This window comes from Pneumocystis carinii, assembly GCF_001477545.1.
Source record: "Pneumocystis carinii B80 chromosome Unknown supercont1.9, whole genome shotgun sequence".
NCBI classification, from domain to species: domain Eukaryota; kingdom Fungi; phylum Ascomycota; class Pneumocystomycetes; order Pneumocystales; family Pneumocystaceae; genus Pneumocystis; species Pneumocystis carinii.
The window spans coordinates 210,516-228,769 of record NW_017264721.1 but is presented as its reverse complement, the minus strand read 5'-3'; the positions used below and the strand labels follow the sequence as shown (position 1 = coordinate 228,769).

The window sequence follows — 18,254 nt, the reverse complement described above, 5'->3', positions numbered from 1 at the left end:
AATTCATATAGGATTTCATTAGTCATATTAAGATACATTGGATTTTATACAAAAATATGAGGTTTCTTATTTTCATTTCTATTTTTCTTGGTGATTTATTAAAAATAGATTTTGCTAACTACCGATTATTTGTTTTTATAGAACAAACGCTTAGAAATAAGAGGTTTTAATTGGATACAACAAGTACCTGTTTTATATTGTTCTATATATTATTTATATTGTATCTGATAACACTGGAAATCTGGGGAATATTAGTTTTATTATTATCAATTATTCTTATATTTATTACAACCTTAATTTTGTTGATAAGGCTCTAAAATAATGAAGGAATAAGCCAGATTAATATCTTGTTAGAGTTTTTAAAATTATTACTTTGGAATTGAGGTCTACTAAATTTCTCTTCTCTTGTTTTTTAAATCTTAAACGCAATTCAAATAAGCGCAAGTCAAGGTCATTTATTCCTTATGCTCTTGTTCCTATTTCATTTTATGGATATAATAAGGAGAAGTTGTCTGTATATTTAACTAGAGAACTTGCAGAAAATATTAGGAAATTTATACCTCGTCGTCTTCAATTGCAAGAGAAATGGAAATTAGTATATTCATTGGATCATCATGGCTCAAGTTTACTTACATTATATCTAAAATCATCTCAAAATAGAGGTGTATTTAGCTCTAGACCAGGATTTGTCTTGGTAGTTAAAGATAGCAATAATAATGTAAGTTAAATATAAATATTTGAATTTATAAATAATCAGTAGATTTTTGGTGCCTTTATTAATGAGTATTTTCATCCAAGTACATCATACTATGGTTCTAGGGAATGGTATATTTTCTATTTTTTAGATGATTTGTTTTTAGATATTTTAGTTTTGTATGGAAAGTTGTTTCAAATGATTCATTAGATGATATAAATGGAGTTGCATGTCGATTTAAAGCATTTATGCCAACTGGTATTAACGATTTTATGATTTTATGTGATAATTCATTTTTATCAATTGGTGGAGGTGATGGGAAATATGGGTTATGGATAGATGGACAACTTGAGAAGGGAATATCAACTTCAACACAAACTTTTAATAATGATCCTCTTAGTGATAGTGTGAGGCCAGGTCAACGATTTGACATAATAGGCGTAGAAGTTTGGAAAATATAATATTTTAATATTTATATTGTAATATAGATCTGTTTTTATTTTTAAATAATAGAAGACGCAAGCTCCTACTCAAAACATAAATATAATATTAGAATCTATTTTGTAGATATTCTGTTTCGTCGTCCTGTAGCAGATGCACCTATGCTTGATATTTTGCAAATTACACAGAGAGTTTTTTTATATTTTGGCAAATACTTTGCCCCACAAAATGGACAGATCTCTTTTGGATTCCCCTTATATATAGGAGTGTATGAATTTGCACATATATCAAAATTAGTATATGGATCATAGTTTAATTTTATGGCATCTTTGGGATTCCTGTCTCCAATTGTAAGAATTTTTTGTGCCTAAGAATTGCTTAAATTATTTTCGTATAAAGATATATTTTATACCTGTTCTACAATTTGGCTAGAAGGGTTGAGTTCTAGTAATCGAGTCGCAAAATGAGATGCACTATATAAATTTTTGTTTTTATATAATAAATTCATAGCTTGACGTAATGCAAGCTGCCTATGAGGCGGTTGGAGTGCAATGTGAGTGAAATAAGCAGCTAGCTCAAGATTGAGTTCTAAAGATTCGGCAGGAAGTTCTCTTCTTTTTAACTCCATAGATAAACCGAGAATATATTGTTGACTTGTTTCAATTAGTTGAGTTATCTATAATAATTAGTGAAAATATATAATAAATATTAATGTTATATACCTCTTCTTCTTCAGATTCTGTAGAAATAACTGTTAATAAAAGATTATATAATATATCACGAAAAATATCGATCGCTTCTGGTAATTTATTAGCTTTAACGAATTTATATGCGTTTTCAAGAAGTTTTAAAGTCATATTTAAATTCAATGGGATATATGGAAGCAACTTTTTTGAATCTGTTTCTTTTGTTCGCCGAAGATAATAACAAAGTGACGGTAAGGATGGTGATGCAAATAAAAATACTCTTGATACTTGAAAAATCATCATGAATTTTGGTTTGAGGGGTTTGAGATTAACAGCTGCAATCTGTCGATTGAGTAACTTTCATCATTAAATAAGCAATCAACACACTGGCAATTTTCTTACTTGTATTGCGGTTTCAAAAGATCCTGCTGCAATATGATCTGCAGCGAGAGGGGAGTTTCTAACCCAAAGATCAGTTTCTTTAATTCCAGAGGAAATGTCTATTTCATTTTTAATATCTTCATTAATTTGAACGTCTGCATTTGAAACTATATCGTCCTCTATGCCCCATCCTTCATCTAAATCTTCTGTCACAACATTTTTCTGGTTATGTTCTAGATTAGAGTTATTTAGACTAGCTGCGGTATCAGCATTATCATAATGAGAATATTCATCTTCTATTGTCATTAAATCAAGTTGATTAAATAAGGCTTTTTCAATCCAAGTTTGTGTTATAGGTTTTAAAGGCCAATTTGTTTCAAACGTATTATATAAAGGCTTTGGAGGTAACAAAGCTATTCCAGATGGAATCTTGATATCACTTTCTAAAACACCTGTTTCCTTTAAAATAGAATTACAATGGTCCACAAGTCCATATGTTTTAGCAGTAGCATATGCTAATGCATCTATAGTTGATTAATGAATTGTATTAAGATAAAAAAAGGTATACATTGATCAATCTCTTTAAACATTTGTATACGAGATTCTACGTCTCCTAGCAAAAGACTATTATGAAATCGGCTTGTATAATCTCCTCTACTTTTGGCAATTTTTAGCATTTTTTCTATTTTACCAGTATTTCCTGTTATGAGGTATAACATGGAAAGTTTACTGAAGTTTTTAAGCTTTTGATATGATATTTCTGCAACTTGATGATTTCCTTGAAGCAATGCCTCAGTAGCAAGTGAAGTCCAGATTTCAGGTTTATCGATTTTTTTAGCTATGTTTAATGCAAGGTTAATATTAGCACACTTTAGGGAAAGTTCAAATCGAGTTTGTGGATCTTGAACAAATTGTAAAGCAATCTATATATTTTAATGTTTGAAATTAAATTAAATCAATAATAAATATTACCTCTGGATATCCCTTCTCTTGAACATAATTGATAATGCTTTGTCCTACGAGATTTGATGTTCGAATAATGTGTAATATTTCATTATAACTTTTATTTATTAATGAAAGTTTAAAATAATATTCAGTTGTGTCAATATTTATAAAGTTTAGCTTTGAATCACGATCAAGAGAGCAGACAGTTTTATCTTTTATTTGTACAATATATATGGGATGGTTTATTGTACGAATAATACCATTGTCACTATTTTTGTTAAGATAGTTTAAGATATTGTTTAAAATAATTATACCCATTCAAAAGAGCGTATTTAATATGATTAAGAGTAGAATATATTAAAACACTTGAAACATCCCAACATGCACTTTTAATGCGTATTGTTTCATGTAAAGAACACACTTGCTTCAATAGTTTTGTCGCTATAGTTATTGTATGTTTTCCAAGAAGAGCAACATGTTCTCCATCATCAGACCAGACAACATATTTTACTTGAGGAACAGAAAGCTGAGCAATAATACTTTTTTGCTGAGTATCATATAAAATAACTGATGATGAGGAGGAAATAATAATATTTTTATTTCCTGCTGGAAAAATGTCATCAATAATGGTCAATAGTTGTATAGTTTTTATAGTAGTATTTAGTAAATCTTTAATTTCAATGGTTTGACGTGATTTATCAAAAATAGCAAATCTATTGCGAGTCATAAAAATTGCTGAGGAAGCCGAACCAGATAATTTTTCACAATCTTCATTTTCATGTGCAAACGAAGAGACTTTTTTGGTTCCTGTGAAGTTCAAGGAATTTTCTTCATCTGATTTTAAATAAAAAATTTCATAACTACCATTGTCGGCTGGTGAACATGCTAAAATCATCCTTTGGGCTGGATTATATGATATAGTACGTGGCTTTTTCCAATGACTACCAAGCTTTTGGAAAGAAACAATAGATGATTCACCGGCATTTTGTTTTAAATCATACGAGCATATACATTTTTCCTTATTTATAAAGAAAAGAGTATTTTGATAAATAGTATACGCTGGTCTTTCTCGTTCTAGTTTAAAAATCATAACACCATTATCATGGCCTTTTTTCAAAATGAATATTAAATATATTAAAGCATCTAAATCACCTGCAACGAAAAGATTGATTTCAGGATGTGCTGCAATGATCCAGAACCTATCATTGTCACGTCGAAATGAATGCAAACTAGTACGTTTATTAAGATCCCAAATACGTATCGATTTATCTTCTCCGACAGAAAGAATAAGATCTTGATGAGGATGAAATATGACAGATGATACATTATTAAAATGTCCTCGACATGTATCTACTTCCCATGCTTTTGTATCTAACAAAATAAATGAAAATATAAAAATAAAAACATAGAAAATACCACTCATACGCCAAAGTTTAATTAAACGATCATCTCCCGCAGAAACAATAAGTGGTAATGTCGGATGAAAACATACCCAGTTAACGCCACGATCATGACCTTCAAGAACATATTTAACAACAACTGCATTATTCCCAAAGATGTCTGAAGATTGATTGTGTAACTTATTCGATTGATTTTCAAAATTTATCATTGTATTTTTTTTATGAAGTCCTGAAATATCCCATACACGAATTGTTTGATCTAATGATGCGGAAACAATAAGATCTTCTTTCGGATGGAATTGTGCACACTATAAAACATAAATGTAAATTTATAACTCAAATAATAACAGTATAAATTCGGCTATTACCATAACATAATGATTATGCCCCGTAAGAATAGCAATTGAATTTCTAGATTGCCAATTCCATATACGCACCGTTTGGTCATCCGAACATGAAAGAATCCAAGGATATTCATGATGAAAAAAGACTGTCCGAACATAATCTAAATGTCCATTTAACGTAAAAAAAAGCTTTCTTGACTTATAGTTCCAGACACGGATTTTATAATCATCCCCCCCTGAAACAAAAAGCGGCTGTGTAGAATGAAATGATATTCCTGTTCTATTTTACAAAATTAACCTAAATACTTCCATTTATACCTCGAACCGGTCCTATATAAAATTAAGCTTAAAAACTCTTAAAAAAACAAAAACCAACCATTATGCTCATCAAATCTATCAATCAGCGTGCCCATACGATAATCCCTACACATATTAACCCTTTTTTTTGCAAAAAAAAACGGGAAAAAAAGCATGCCATAGTTGAATAGTACCGTTATGCAATGACGTAAGAATCCATGGCCGCTTAGGATGAAATGCTACTCCTTTTACTCTTGATGATTTGGATTCAAACTAGAAAAATCAGTAATTTATTCAATTTATTCTTTATTTCATACTTTGGTGAATATTTGCATCTTTTGTAGTAGTCAGGTCGATCGAGCAGCGATATTTAAATAAGTAGGAGGATGACAGTAGCCTAATGAAAATTGCAGATAATATTTAGTGATAAAGCTGTTATAAATGATAAGTTGATAATAGTTTTAAATAAAGAAGAATAGATTTGTAATTATAAGTGTTGTTTGTGTATTTTGAAAAATATATATATAAAGAATATGATTTGTGATTATAAGAAGAAAAGAAGGATAAAAATGAGAATTAGAATGTGATATGTTGTATTTTGTTTGAGAATTGCTGAATAGAAATAAAAGTTATTTTTTTTTGAAGAAGAAGTCAGTGATATATTTTAAAGATAAACCAAAATTGTTATTAATTGTGATATTTGTTGGAATGATATTATCATTTATCCATTTAGGAATTTTGTTGCGTATTTGTTGAGATTCATAACGTTTATCTATAAAAATGATAGCAGCATAATCATTTTGATGTCTTATAGCTCTTCCTTAATTAATTAATAATTAAAAATGTAATTGATCTGATAAATAAATACCTATAGATTGATTGACAGAACGCATGCAAATGTTTTCATAGTATTCTTTTTTAATATATTTAAGAGATTCATCAATTGAAGTTTTTTGAGTATCTGGATTATGTTTAGAATATTGACGAAAGTTATTTTCAATAAATTCTAGTTTAGCTTTCCATTCGGCGGTTTGATTATTTGGGAAAGGAAGGCCTATAATAATTACGCCTCGTCCAAGTTTATCAGAAAAATTGATTCCTTCAGATAATTTGCCATTGACGACAGATAAAAGAAGAGCGCCATTGCATGTTGAAGTATTTGAGGAATCAATTGCATTTGAATAACTTTGTAATATATTTTCAATATTTGTTGAAAACCGTTCTTCTTTAAAAATCTAGATATATTATTTTAAATAGAATATTAGTCTGAATATACTCTTTTTTTTTGTTCAAGTCTTTCCCATATAGAAAACTTTGCACCTTCTTGCTTTATAGTCCATTTTTTAATTATATTTTCTAAATAATCATAACTTGGAAAAAAACAAATAACTCCATCTGGTATAACTCTACATAAATTTATTAAAGTACTGCCAAGTTCGTTTAACTTAAATCATATTAATATAATATTATAAGTTTTTTCATTTGTACCATATCATTATTGTTCCTTTTTTCATAATTGAATATGAATTCTTTTCTGCTAGGCCCTGTAGATATTACTATAGCACATAAATTATTTGGTGATATAATATGTCCACATGAAAATTTATGTATCTTTTCTTTTGGCATGTAAGGGAAAAGTTGATAAATGAAATCATCCATCTAATATAATGAACAATTGCACTTTTTGTTGGAATAATACTTACTGGTTCCATTGTTCCACCTGCAAGAATTACTGCTTTTGCTTCATCAACTATTTCTTTAAAATAATGACATGGATTAAGAAGTAGATATTTTAAATAACAGTTTGTTTTTGTTTTGTTGTTAATTTTGGCTTCTTCTATATGTCCAAAAAATAGCTTTCCTTCTGTAAAAGGATTTGTTAAGTTTAAAAGAAATGTTTGGATATGAGAAAGGACTGGTAATTTGGGTATATTACTATTTTCGTTGTCTTTTTTCTCTCCTGATAGATTCCTAGATGTTTTTTCAAAATAACTATCTATTTTCCTGGCCAATCCACTATTTTTTATGTATTTTTCTAATTTATATATGTTTACTTGATCTGCTCCCCCAGAAAATAGTAACTCAGATTGTTTAACTTGAATGTCCCCGACAATATCAGATTTTTGCTTCATAAAATCATTTATGTTTTGTAGCAATTTTATTATTTGCTTTATGTAAACCTTATTTTTTCCTTTAAGTCTTTTATTAAATTTAGAAAGATAACCATTGATTTGATCCAATGCTAATGAAACTTGATCTAATGTTATTGTACTTGAATGTATTGATGTTATAGCATCTATTAAATTGTGTGCCTCATCTATAATAACTATATGATCTTTAAGAGATATATTGAGTGCTTCACGAGCAGATGCTTGTAAAAGAAGAGGATATGGCAATGTAATTATCTTAAATATTTATATTCAATTGACATAATTGTATCTTCTTACCTCTGCAAGTTTAAGAGCAGTTCTTGATGAATAATATGGACATATTTCTAATTCTTGACCTAATGAGACAAGATCTTCAATGTCACGAATATTAGCCTATTGAAATTAAGTATTATATATTTTTTAATAAATATTTCGTTTACTAATGCATGATCCCTAAAATTGTGTATTTTTGTCTTATCATTTTTGGGAAGATATTTACATCTACCTTGTTCTGTAGTTTCTACTTGTATAAATAAAAATATTAAACAATTACATATAATTACCATGCTTCTGAAGCTCAATGCATTTCTCATTTATTGAATTAATATCAGATAGTTTTAAAACTTTAGAATTGATACATAGATTCTTACGTGATGCCAATGTAATATGTTTTATTGGTTGTATATTATCTTCTTCAAATGTAGATGGAAATGAAACACGTCGTAGCTCATTAATAAATTGTGTCAATTGAGAATGTGTTCGTGATGCATAGATAATCTATATACTTACTTAAAATATTATCAAAAATCTTTCAATTTAACCTTAGTTTCCTCTGGATATTCCTCTTCATCTAAAAAACTACTATTTTCATTCCGATATTCAAGTCTAAACTTATTATAACTTCTTCAATACATATTTATCAATCTACTTTTGTAATAATTGTAATACTTGAGGCGAAAAGTTATTACTATCAATAGATTTTACATGAATTGTCCCTGGAAATTCTTCATCACTATTATAATCATCTACTAAAAAGTTTTCATCTTCCAATTCCTCATTTATATCCTTTTTTTTGTCCTACATTGTAAGATTTAATATATATTATTCTATTTTCATTACTAGTCGCTTTTTTTTGATAAAATTTTCCCTGTTTTTTGCCAATTTCATTCTACTTATCTCCTCCTTCCTAATCTTCTCTAATCTATCCTCTATTTCCCTTTTTCTTTCTTTAATTATTTCTTTTTTCTTTTCAATTTCATATTTAATAATCCATTCTGGCTCATCATTCTCCCCTTCAATTACTAATAATTCCTCATGTTTTCTAAGCCATTCCATTGCTCCACAGATAATACTCAATGATTTTCCCTGTCATCTTTACTTTCTCCTCTTATGCCCTCTCAACCTACTGTTCCTGTAGGCGACTCAAAGATACCAATTCCTCCCGCTTCAACTGTTGAATACAACGCTTCCATAAACTCAATTTGGATCTTATAAGGTTCATAAGGATGATGAAATCTCCTGTTTTCATACATTTCTTTTTTATTCATGTTTGACATAGTGTTCATATGAAATACATATTAAATACTATTTGTTAACAATTATTCACCTTATTTGCCTTTAGATCTGTTCCAATACCCTGTAAATTGCTAGTTTAACTAGGTTTTAATTAAAGCCCAGCTGATTAACCTTATTTTTAATTGATACACCTAACCTATAGAAATTTTTGTGGGCATCTCTGATGAGGGTTAATAGACTTAAGAAGGCCTGGTACATTATTTCTGTATGTTTCTTGGGAGTTCTTTGTCAGTCAGTGGAATTTCCAATTATTAATGCCTATTTAGCATCATCATTTAAGGCACCATCATTTGTAAATATATATCTGTAAATCTAGAGGGTCTAAAGAAGCTGCTAAAGGGTTATAGAGAGACGGTTTCAACGTATGGAGAGTTGTACTTTTTTGAATTGCTTGATGCAATATCAAAAACAGGGAATAATAGATTAGCAGAGCTAAATGAGGAGAATTATAAGTATTTACATAAGATAGTCTATGATAGTGGTATTATTAAGGACAATATTACACTATCAATGTTGGATTATGAGCTAGGACTTCATTTACTAGCACCCAGGATTGAGACATATTATCATTACTATAATTATACAGTGATTCCAGAGATGAAGAATAAAAAATTTATGTATGAGTGTAAAAATTGGATTTTATTTAATGGGAAACAATATTGTGATGTGGAGGAATTTTTAAGGGCAAAGGAATGTATATATGAAGAGAGAGAGTTGGTTGATATATATATTTTATAAGATTAATTGGCATAGATCTGTTATATTATTGCCATTTGATCATATTTTTGATATATATAAAGATTATGATGCGCCAGTGGCAATTTTGTATGCTGATTTGAGTTCTGATGATTATAAGACATATCATTCATGTTTATATGAAGAAGCTAAGAAGGGGAATTTAAAGTATGTTTTTCGTTACAAACCAGAGAATTATAGTTCAGATATATTGTATTTAAATGGATATGGTGTTCAAATTTCTTTAAAAAAGACGGATTATTTAGTTATTGATGATAGAAATATAGTAGATGGTATTTAATTGATTTTTTTTATTTAATTTATTTAAAATTAGATATGAATGAGAAAGAAATTGGAGGGAATCATACTCTAAGTATTGATTCTGATGATTTTTTATCAAATATTCAAAATGATGAAATTAAGCCTTTAACAAATGCAGAATTAAAAAGATTGGGAATTTCAATTGTTCAATTTGTTACTCAGAGTAAAACACCATTAGAAACTCTTAATTTTGTCCTTCAAGACTTGCCAAAGTATGCATCATATTTATCATCTATAGAGGTTACTAGGAATTTAAGTGAAATGTTGAAAATGAATTATGAATATATTAATCCAGGAATGATGTTATTTACTATCAATGGCCGTGAAATTAATCCTGCTAAGATAAATGGGTTTTCTTTGTCAAGATATTTAAGAAATGACTATGATTTAGTTATATCTTTGAAAAAATTGGGATTATCTGCTAAAGAAGCAAGATTTTTTGTTGATGAGTCTATTTTTAACATATTTAATAAGTTTTTTGATAATAGGTTTGATTTCAGGGATAAACATGAAAATTCAATGGCAATTATATGGTTAAATAATTTAGAAAAAGACTCTAGTTATTTACATTTTTCTAATGATATTTACCAAGTATAAATTTTTCTTTATTCAAGAAAAACTTATTGATATAGTATTTAAATGATCTTCCTTCTCAGCAATTGCATATGGTACGACGTAATTTACATCATATAATCATGTTTTTGGATCTTTCCGGAAGAATTGATTTTATGTTTTTAAGAATCATTTTTTCACTATTACATCGTTCTTTTCCTATAAGAATTGGGGTTGTTCCTATATGGAATGATTCAGAAGTTATGTTTTTTTTTGAAATTATATATCATATTGATTTTAATAGATATATTTATCGTCAAACTTTTTTATCTTTTGTATGATATGTATGGGATTGATGTAGCACTTGAATATTTTCAATATGTATGTCTCTTTTTTTGGTTATATGTCTTTATATGTTTTAGATTGATCCAGGAACTCGTAATGATAGGAATATTTTATATAAAAATTTTAAGATTATAGCATCTAAGTATTCTTTTTCTAAAAATATGGGATATATGAGCATTGATGAGATTATGAAATCTAAAAAACTAAATAAATATGTTTTGAAGACAAAAGAATGGGCTATGCGACTTAATATAAAAAATGATAATTATATACTTGTAAATGGAAAATTTATAGAGAAAAAGGTATTGTATTCAATAGATTTTTTATCTTTTTTATAAATTTATAGAATTGGCAACATTCTATATTATACGTTTTTCCAAATGATGTTAATATTATAAGAAAAAAAGTATATTTTACACTTATTTATTATTAAATCATTGTTAATTATTTAGATAATTAAGAATTCTCCCGGTAATGATGTAGATATTCTTGATTATCTTTTGGAAGATGCAATTTTTATACGCAAATTTTATATGCAACCTACAAATAAACTAATTAAGTTTCAAAAGTTCACTAATTTTATCCAAAACCAGGAGAATATGGAATTTTCTTCTATCAATGGTTTTCTTTTTTAAAATGTTTATTTTAAGTTTACTTTTTATAGAGAATTTAGATACTGAACAAAGTATCTGGTTAATTGCTGATTTTGATACAAAAAAGGGCATTAAATATTTAAAATCTGCTTTAAAATATATAGTTTGTATTTATGATCTTTTTTTTTTTAACATAATTTAGACAAAATATCCTCATACTAGTTTAAGGTTTTTGCATAATCCTCAACTTGATGATAAGGAAAGATCAAATAATATTTCATCATTCCTTTACCTTTTGAAAGAAAGAGAAATTGATGTTGCTCAACCTACATTGAACTATATTCGAAAGATTTTTAATAATTATGGTTCTGCTGGTATTGATAAGAATATAGAGTATCCAGATTTTATTTTAAACAATTATAATTCCAGCCAATTGGAATTGAACTCTATGAAAGCTAAGTTATATTGGAAAGAAATAGGAAATTCATTGAATAAGCTTGGGTTTATGCCTGGTGAATTTGGATTATTGATAAATGGTTATGTAATGTTAAAAATATTTTTGAAATTTTTATTAATATTAGTTAAGAGTGTTGGTCCAATTCCAGAATCTGATGATTTCTTGCTTGATGATTTTGAATCCTTGGGTAATTTTTGCAATTTATCAATGGTTTCTAAATTAAAAGTCATTGTTAATGAATTAAGTATTAAAAATTCAAAAAAGTAAAGATAATGAGTTAAGGAATATGAAATAATCTTTTTAGACTTAAAATATTTTTCCCTTTATTCTCATCAGTAATACTATCATATATGGTACTTGAAAAACATGACGATTTTGACAATTCTTCCCCAAATAAAAGATATAATTTACAAGATTTCTTCAAAAAATTAACTCCATCTTTTGCTTATGGAGATGAAAATGATTGTTTATTTAATGTTAAGGTTATATTGGATCCTTTAAATGAAATATCTCAGAAACTTGTATCTATTTTAAAAGTAAGAAAGTTTTATATTTGAAACCATTTTTAAAAGTTTAGGCTTTGAAACAATTGGAAAGTGTATGTCTAAAAGTGTATTTAAATCCATTAAAAGAGATACATGACTTGTCTATTAATCGTTTTTATCGTTATGTTCTACATTCTTCATTGAAATTTGATAGCAATGGGTAAATAAAGTAAACTATGATTGCTTATATTTAACTTTTTAGTAATTTGATTTACCCTAATGCAGTTTTTGAAAAGTTGCCTATGTCACATTTGTATACTGTTGATTACGACTTTCTTGAATCATGGATTGTTACTCAAAAAGAATCTATTTATGATTTAGATAATCTTTTAATACAAGATTTATCATCAAAGAAAATTTCAGAAGTTAGAATTGCTTATGAACTTAAACATATACTTATACAAGGACGTGCAGAGGATATTACTTTAAAGAATGTGCCTGCTGGCATTCAATTGGCTCTTAAAACCAAAAATAATAATTTTGTTAGTGATACAATAGTCATGAATAATTATGGTTATTTCCAGTTTAAAGCTAATCCTGGTGTTTTTAAAATGGATATAATGAAATCTCATAGTAATATTTTTGAAATTTCAAAAATTTCTGGGGAATTTGAATCTAATAATGATCAATTCTCTAAGCAAATTATATTAGACAGCTTTGAAGGGTTGACAATATATCCTAAACTTGTTAGAAATCCTGAAAAAGAGAACGCTTCGATTTTTGGAATGAATGATTCAGATAGTGATGGTTTCACATCTGGTACAGTTTTGAACTCTACACACTCTCAACAAACTGATGAATTTAAATCTAATTCTTCTATGCAAAGATCTCATGCAGAAATTAATATTTTTTCTATAGCAAGTGGTCATTTATATGAAAGATTTTTATATATTATGACTTTAAGCGTCCTTAAACATACAAAACATACTGTTAAATTTTGGTTCATTGAGAATTTTTTGTCATCTTCTTTTAAGGTCTTTATTATTATTAACTTTTATATTTTATTGATTTGTATATTAGAATTTTCTACCTCATGTTGCAAATGAATTTGGGTTTGAATATGAACTTATTACATACCGTTGGCCCCATTGGTTACGGCCTCAGAAGGAAAAGCAGAGACAAATTTGGGGGTAAATCTTAATTCAATTGAATTGGAATTTACTAAAGATTATTCTAGATATAAAATTCTTTTTTTAGATGTTTTATTTCCTTTGGATCTGGATAATATTATATTTATTGATGCTGATCAGGTATATATATATATATATATAATATATTTTTCATGTTATTTATTTTTTGAAGATTGTTAGAACTGATTTAAAAGAGCTTGTAGACATGGATTTGAAGGGTGCACCATATGGGTATACACCAATGTGTGACTCTAGAAAGGAAATGGAAGGCTATAGATTTTGGAAAAATGGTTATTGGAAATCATATCTTAATGGGAAACCTTATCATATAAGGTAATTGGATTCGTATTTATTAAATATCTAATATTAGGAAGTGCTCTATATGTAGTAGATCTTAAGAGATTTAGAGAAATTGCTGCAGGAGATTTATTAAGACATCATTACCAAAGTCTTAGTGAAGATCCTGAATCATTAGCTAATCTTGATCAAGATTTACCAAATAATTTGCAACATTTAGTTCCAATTTTTTCTTTACCTCAAAATTGGCTCTGGTGCGAAACATGGTGTTCAGATGAAACCTTAAAAGATGCAAAAACAATAGATCTGTGTAATAATCCAATGACAAAAGAATCAAAATTAAAGCGTGCTCGTCGTCAAATTCCTGAATGGAATAAATATGATAAAATAATAGCTGATTTAATTGCACGCATTCTAGAACAAAAGAAAGCCAATGAATCAAGTGAATATGTTGTAGATAATATTGCAATATCTGTTGATATGATGCAAAATATACAATTTAATTTTGACGATAAAAATAAAAAAAAGGATACTCATGATGAATTGTAATTTTATGAGCTGGATTTTCTCTATAAAATTTAATTTAACGATCTTGTCGTCCAATGTTCTGCATCTATGGTTTTTCCTTGACCTTTTTTAGAACTTACATCTCCATAAAGAATTATTTTTTCATTATCATTGCTAGTGATTAGGATCTTTTCCAAAATAACACTTTCATTATATTCATTCATTACTCCGTATGCTGAAACGGATGCAATCTCATTTCTTCTATATGAATCTTGCACTTTAAAAGTTATACTAAATTTTCTCATTTTATTTAATCCCATCATAGAAAATGATTCATATTCCTCAAATGATACATTCTCCGTCCCAAGAACATACATTATTTCCTTTTCATTCCCTTCAATTGCCTTTTCTATTCGTTTTATAGATTCTATATATAGTTTTTGTGCAAGTGATTCGGTATCTGGTATAATTTGAGAAATAAACGGTTTAATCCAATTCAAAAACATAGTTTCATATTTCCCCACTATAGAAGAAGGAAATACCCTATTAATACCCTCTTTTTTATGCATTATACGAAAAATTGATTGAAAAATTAGTGGAAAAAAAAGTCCTGTTATTAATGTCAAAATACCCATTATAACCACCGGAAAAAAGTATATTCCCAATATTCCTATTCCCCACATCATCATACTCCTTTTGAATCTTCTATTTATTAATCTTTCTACTCCATTTTCCTTCCATATTCTACTATAATATCGACTTATCATTAATCTTGATATCTTCCCCAATTTTCCATATTTTTCATAAAAAAAAACACCATTCTGATCCTCTCTTCATCAACTTTCATATTATCACTTCTTTTTACCATTTACCCCAACGTAATGTCCTCTTTTTAATCTTATTCTTCCCAAATTTTTTAATACTTCATTTCCTATATTTATTAACTATTATTCACGTAAATATATTATAAACATACTCTTTATATATTTATTCATTTTCTCTCTCTCTCATACTATATAAGACCTTATCGTTTATCTTTTTTCCTGACGATTGTTATTCGACGACCAAGAAGGTTGGTATAATTAAAAAAGCTAAAATACTAATAAATAAATAGAAAACAGGCGAAAATAAGATAAAATCCTTGATATTTGAGGTTATTTATAGGGGATAAGGAAAAAGTCCGGTTTAAAACGGTTGAATGAGGGCAGAGATATAAAAAAAACTAAGGAGCAGAATCATAGCAGAGTAATGATAAGATAAGGCGAGTAAAGGGGTCAATAAGAACGTATATATGGGATTTAAGGAGAGTGAAAGTGTTCTTGATGAGTCATTTAGTGAAGAAACGGTGAATAAGTTCGGTATATGTAATGGTTGTGAAGAACGATATCAATCGGGGAAATATTATGAGGAGATGGTTGAGAGGGAAGTGAATGAAGATTTGAAGCCTATTTTTATGGATAATGTAAAATTTGTTGGAAAAAATAAGTCTAATTATGAAACGGTATCAGCGATTTCTATTAATGTATCAGATGCACAAAATAAATTGGAAAGACGGAATAAATATGGGAAAGAATCGGGAAAGAATGTATGTGAACGGGAGGGGGTAAACGAGGAGAGTGAAATAAATATAGTTAAATCGAAAGTATTTGATAACAAAATATCGGAAGTGATTGGAGTTGAAAATAAAACAATATCATTGGATGGATGTTCAGTGGATAATACTATATGCCTAGGATTAGGATCTAAAAATGTGACACGAGTTAGTTTGGATGTTCGTCAGAATAGTGTAGTTCAAGAACCAATAAAATGGATTGAAACGATATGGCAAAAACGAACATCGAAACATAAACGAAAGCAAAATGAAGAAAACCAAAGGTTTTTCATTGGGACTAGAATTGGGGAGGATCATGTTAATTATGTAACTGCTTATAATATGTTAACAGGGATTAGAGTTGGGGTATTGATTTTAAAAGGTTAATAACAAGTTATCTGAAGATAATTAGGTTTCTCGATGTACAGCAAAGGTTGATCGTGATCTTACAAGCACGGATTTCGTTGATTCATATAAATTTTCATTTGATATGTATGTATGTTTTAGGATTTAATATTATTTCTAATTTTTAGAACGGGTAATGAATTAACACCTTCTGCAAAATATGATTTCAAATTTAAAGATTATTCTCCATGGGTTTTTCGTCATTTAAGAGCTTTGTTTCGTCTTGATCCTGCTGATTATTTAATGTCACTTACGAGCAAATATATTCTTTCTGAATTAGGATCTCCTGGGAAAAGTGGAAGTTTTTTTTATTTCTCTCGTGATTATCGTTATATAATTAAAACAATTCATCATTCTGAACATAAGTTTTTGCGTAAAATTTTAAAACAGTATTATGAGGTATTTTTATAGATTTTTTTTTTTTTAATACTATGGATTAATCATATTATAGCATGTAAAGAAGAATCCTAATACCTTGATTTCTCAATTTTATGGTCTACATAGAGTAAAAATGCCTTATGGGCATAAGATTCATTTCGTTATAATGAATAATTTGTTTCCTCCTCATCGTGATATTCATAAGACATTTGATTTGAAAGGATCTACAGTGGGAAGGGATTATAAAGAAGATGATTTGGAAAAGAACCCCAGGGCAACTATGAAAGATTTGAATTGGATTAGAAGAAAAATGCATTTATCACTGGGTCCAGAGAAACGAGATATATTTCTAGCTCAAGTAAAAGCAGACGTAGAACTATTAGCATCATTAAACATTATGGATTATAGTCTTCTTGTTGGCATACATGATTTGTCTTTAGGAAATAAAGAGCATATTCGAGGCAATATTCTATCTGTCTTTAACCCTGATTCAGAACAAATACATAACTCTTTGAAACAGGGACAGTCCATTTCTAGTGCTAATGAGCTTAGAAAAATTGTTTCAACCATTGGACCTGTTTCTCTTAATTCTACTTCGAATGAATTATCAGATCCTGATTTTACGTAAGTTTTGTTATTAATAATGTGAATCCATTAATCCTAATATTATTATTTAGACGCAAAGATTTCATATTTTATAGTGATGATGGTGGTTTTCGTGCTACTCAAGAAGATAATCTTCCTGGTGATTCAATTTACTATATTGGTATAATTGATCTTTTAACAAAAGTATAATTACTATTAATGATTATATTTCTAACAATTTTAGTACAATATAATCAAAAAAGTTGAGCATTTTTGGAAAGGACTTTCTCATTCAAAGGCGCAAGTATCAGCTATACCTCCATCTGGATATGCTTCACGGTTTTTTAAATTTATAACATCTATTACCAAAACTCATCAATCTGTTGAAATCTAAATGGACTAGTTCTAGTATTATAATAGGAAGAAGTTTTATATTGTAAAGTTGGTATTCAAGGATACATGAAATTAAGAATTGATTTTTATAAAATCGGCTTTTTTCTATTTTTGTTGGTTTATTATATCATGTTTATTATGAAAGATAATTATTCCTATAACCAATATGGAAAGTTAAGTTTTTTTCAAACTTACTTAAGATGATGTTTTCTTTTTATGCATCTATGGTAAAAAGAATTTGTTCAATTTACTTTTCGTTTTAATGCATTATGGAAATACGGTTTGCATCAACAAAGGTCGTCAATGATGATGAATTATTACTGTAGTTATTGAGATACAGTTAAAATGTTTTAAAATTCTTTTTGAATATATTAGAAAAGAAGTACATGTTTTGATTATTAGGGCTTTATTTATGAGCATATGTTTTATTAGTTTAGACAGTACTTTTTTGTTTACATAAATGTATATTCTTTAATAAAATATTTGTTTCAGTAGATATTAATCTAT

The 18,254-nt window shown here is 28.0% G+C and overlaps 6 protein-coding genes across 6 annotated transcripts; 3 read left to right on the top strand and 3 right to left on the bottom strand.

Moving 5' to 3' along the window:
• Positions 1 to 56: 56 nt before the first annotated feature.
• Positions 57 to 1,155, top strand: T552_02159 (hypothetical protein; the record flags this gene model as incomplete). The annotated part of the gene is made up of 4 exons (XM_018370714.1): positions 57 to 163; positions 385 to 718; positions 761 to 825; positions 870 to 1,155. 4 exons carry the CDS (start codon positions 57 to 59, stop codon positions 1,153 to 1,155), a joined length of 792 nt encoding a protein of 263 aa, XP_018225601.1.
• Positions 1,156 to 1,204: 49 nt separating this feature from the next.
• Positions 1,205 to 5,554, bottom strand: T552_02158 (hypothetical protein). The gene is made up of 14 exons (XM_018370713.1): positions 5,506 to 5,554; positions 5,367 to 5,461; positions 5,268 to 5,314; positions 5,210 to 5,221; positions 4,916 to 5,166; positions 4,564 to 4,855; positions 4,300 to 4,518; positions 3,462 to 4,254; positions 3,175 to 3,415; positions 2,771 to 3,125; positions 2,224 to 2,726; positions 1,858 to 2,178; positions 1,548 to 1,811; positions 1,205 to 1,502 (listed from the first exon to the last, which is right to left on the bottom strand). Exons 1-14 carry the CDS (start codon positions 5,521 to 5,523, stop codon positions 1,251 to 1,253), a joined length of 3,663 nt encoding a protein of 1,220 aa, XP_018225600.1. The 5' UTR covers positions 5,524 to 5,554; the 3' UTR covers positions 1,205 to 1,250.
• Positions 5,555 to 5,771: 217 nt separating this feature from the next.
• On the bottom strand, positions 5,772 to 8,916 carry T552_02157 (hypothetical protein). The gene is made up of 11 exons (XM_018370712.1): positions 8,458 to 8,916; positions 8,267 to 8,415; positions 8,160 to 8,223; positions 7,902 to 8,115; positions 7,779 to 7,858; positions 7,636 to 7,731; positions 6,892 to 7,593; positions 6,677 to 6,847; positions 6,465 to 6,632; positions 6,057 to 6,423; positions 5,772 to 6,008 (listed from the first exon to the last, which is right to left on the bottom strand). Exons 1-11 carry the CDS (start codon positions 8,671 to 8,673, stop codon positions 5,818 to 5,820), a joined length of 2,418 nt encoding a protein of 805 aa, XP_018225599.1. The 5' UTR covers positions 8,674 to 8,916; the 3' UTR covers positions 5,772 to 5,817.
• Positions 8,917 to 9,076: 160 nt separating this feature from the next.
• On the top strand, positions 9,077 to 14,437 carry T552_02156 (hypothetical protein; the record flags this gene model as incomplete). Its single annotated transcript, XM_018370711.1, has 18 exons — positions 9,077 to 9,219; positions 9,261 to 9,626; positions 9,667 to 9,941; positions 9,998 to 10,560; positions 10,602 to 10,836; positions 10,954 to 11,168; positions 11,213 to 11,272; positions 11,319 to 11,487; positions 11,531 to 11,622; positions 11,662 to 12,000; positions 12,046 to 12,179; positions 12,221 to 12,452; positions 12,494 to 12,621; positions 12,664 to 13,435; positions 13,482 to 13,591; positions 13,639 to 13,711; positions 13,764 to 13,924; positions 13,966 to 14,437. The coding sequence occupies 18 exons, from the start codon at positions 9,077 to 9,079 to the stop codon at positions 14,435 to 14,437; spliced, it is 4,539 nt and encodes a 1,512-aa protein (XP_018225598.1).
• Positions 14,438 to 14,466: 29 nt separating this feature from the next.
• Positions 14,467 to 15,390, bottom strand: T552_02155 (hypothetical protein; the record flags this gene model as incomplete). The annotated part of the gene is made up of 3 exons (XM_018370710.1): positions 14,467 to 15,216; positions 15,268 to 15,326; positions 15,372 to 15,390. The coding sequence occupies 3 exons, from the start codon at positions 15,388 to 15,390 to the stop codon at positions 14,467 to 14,469; spliced, it is 828 nt and encodes a 275-aa protein (XP_018225597.1).
• Positions 15,391 to 15,635: 245 nt separating this feature from the next.
• T552_02154 (hypothetical protein) lies at positions 15,636 to 17,794 on the top strand. Its single transcript, XM_018370709.1, has 6 exons — positions 15,636 to 16,352; positions 16,399 to 16,478; positions 16,520 to 16,790; positions 16,843 to 17,393; positions 17,447 to 17,558; positions 17,599 to 17,794. Exons 1-6 carry the CDS (start codon positions 15,687 to 15,689, stop codon positions 17,746 to 17,748), a joined length of 1,830 nt encoding a protein of 609 aa, XP_018225596.1. The 5' UTR covers positions 15,636 to 15,686; the 3' UTR covers positions 17,749 to 17,794.
• Positions 17,795 to 18,254: the final 460 nt, after the last annotated feature.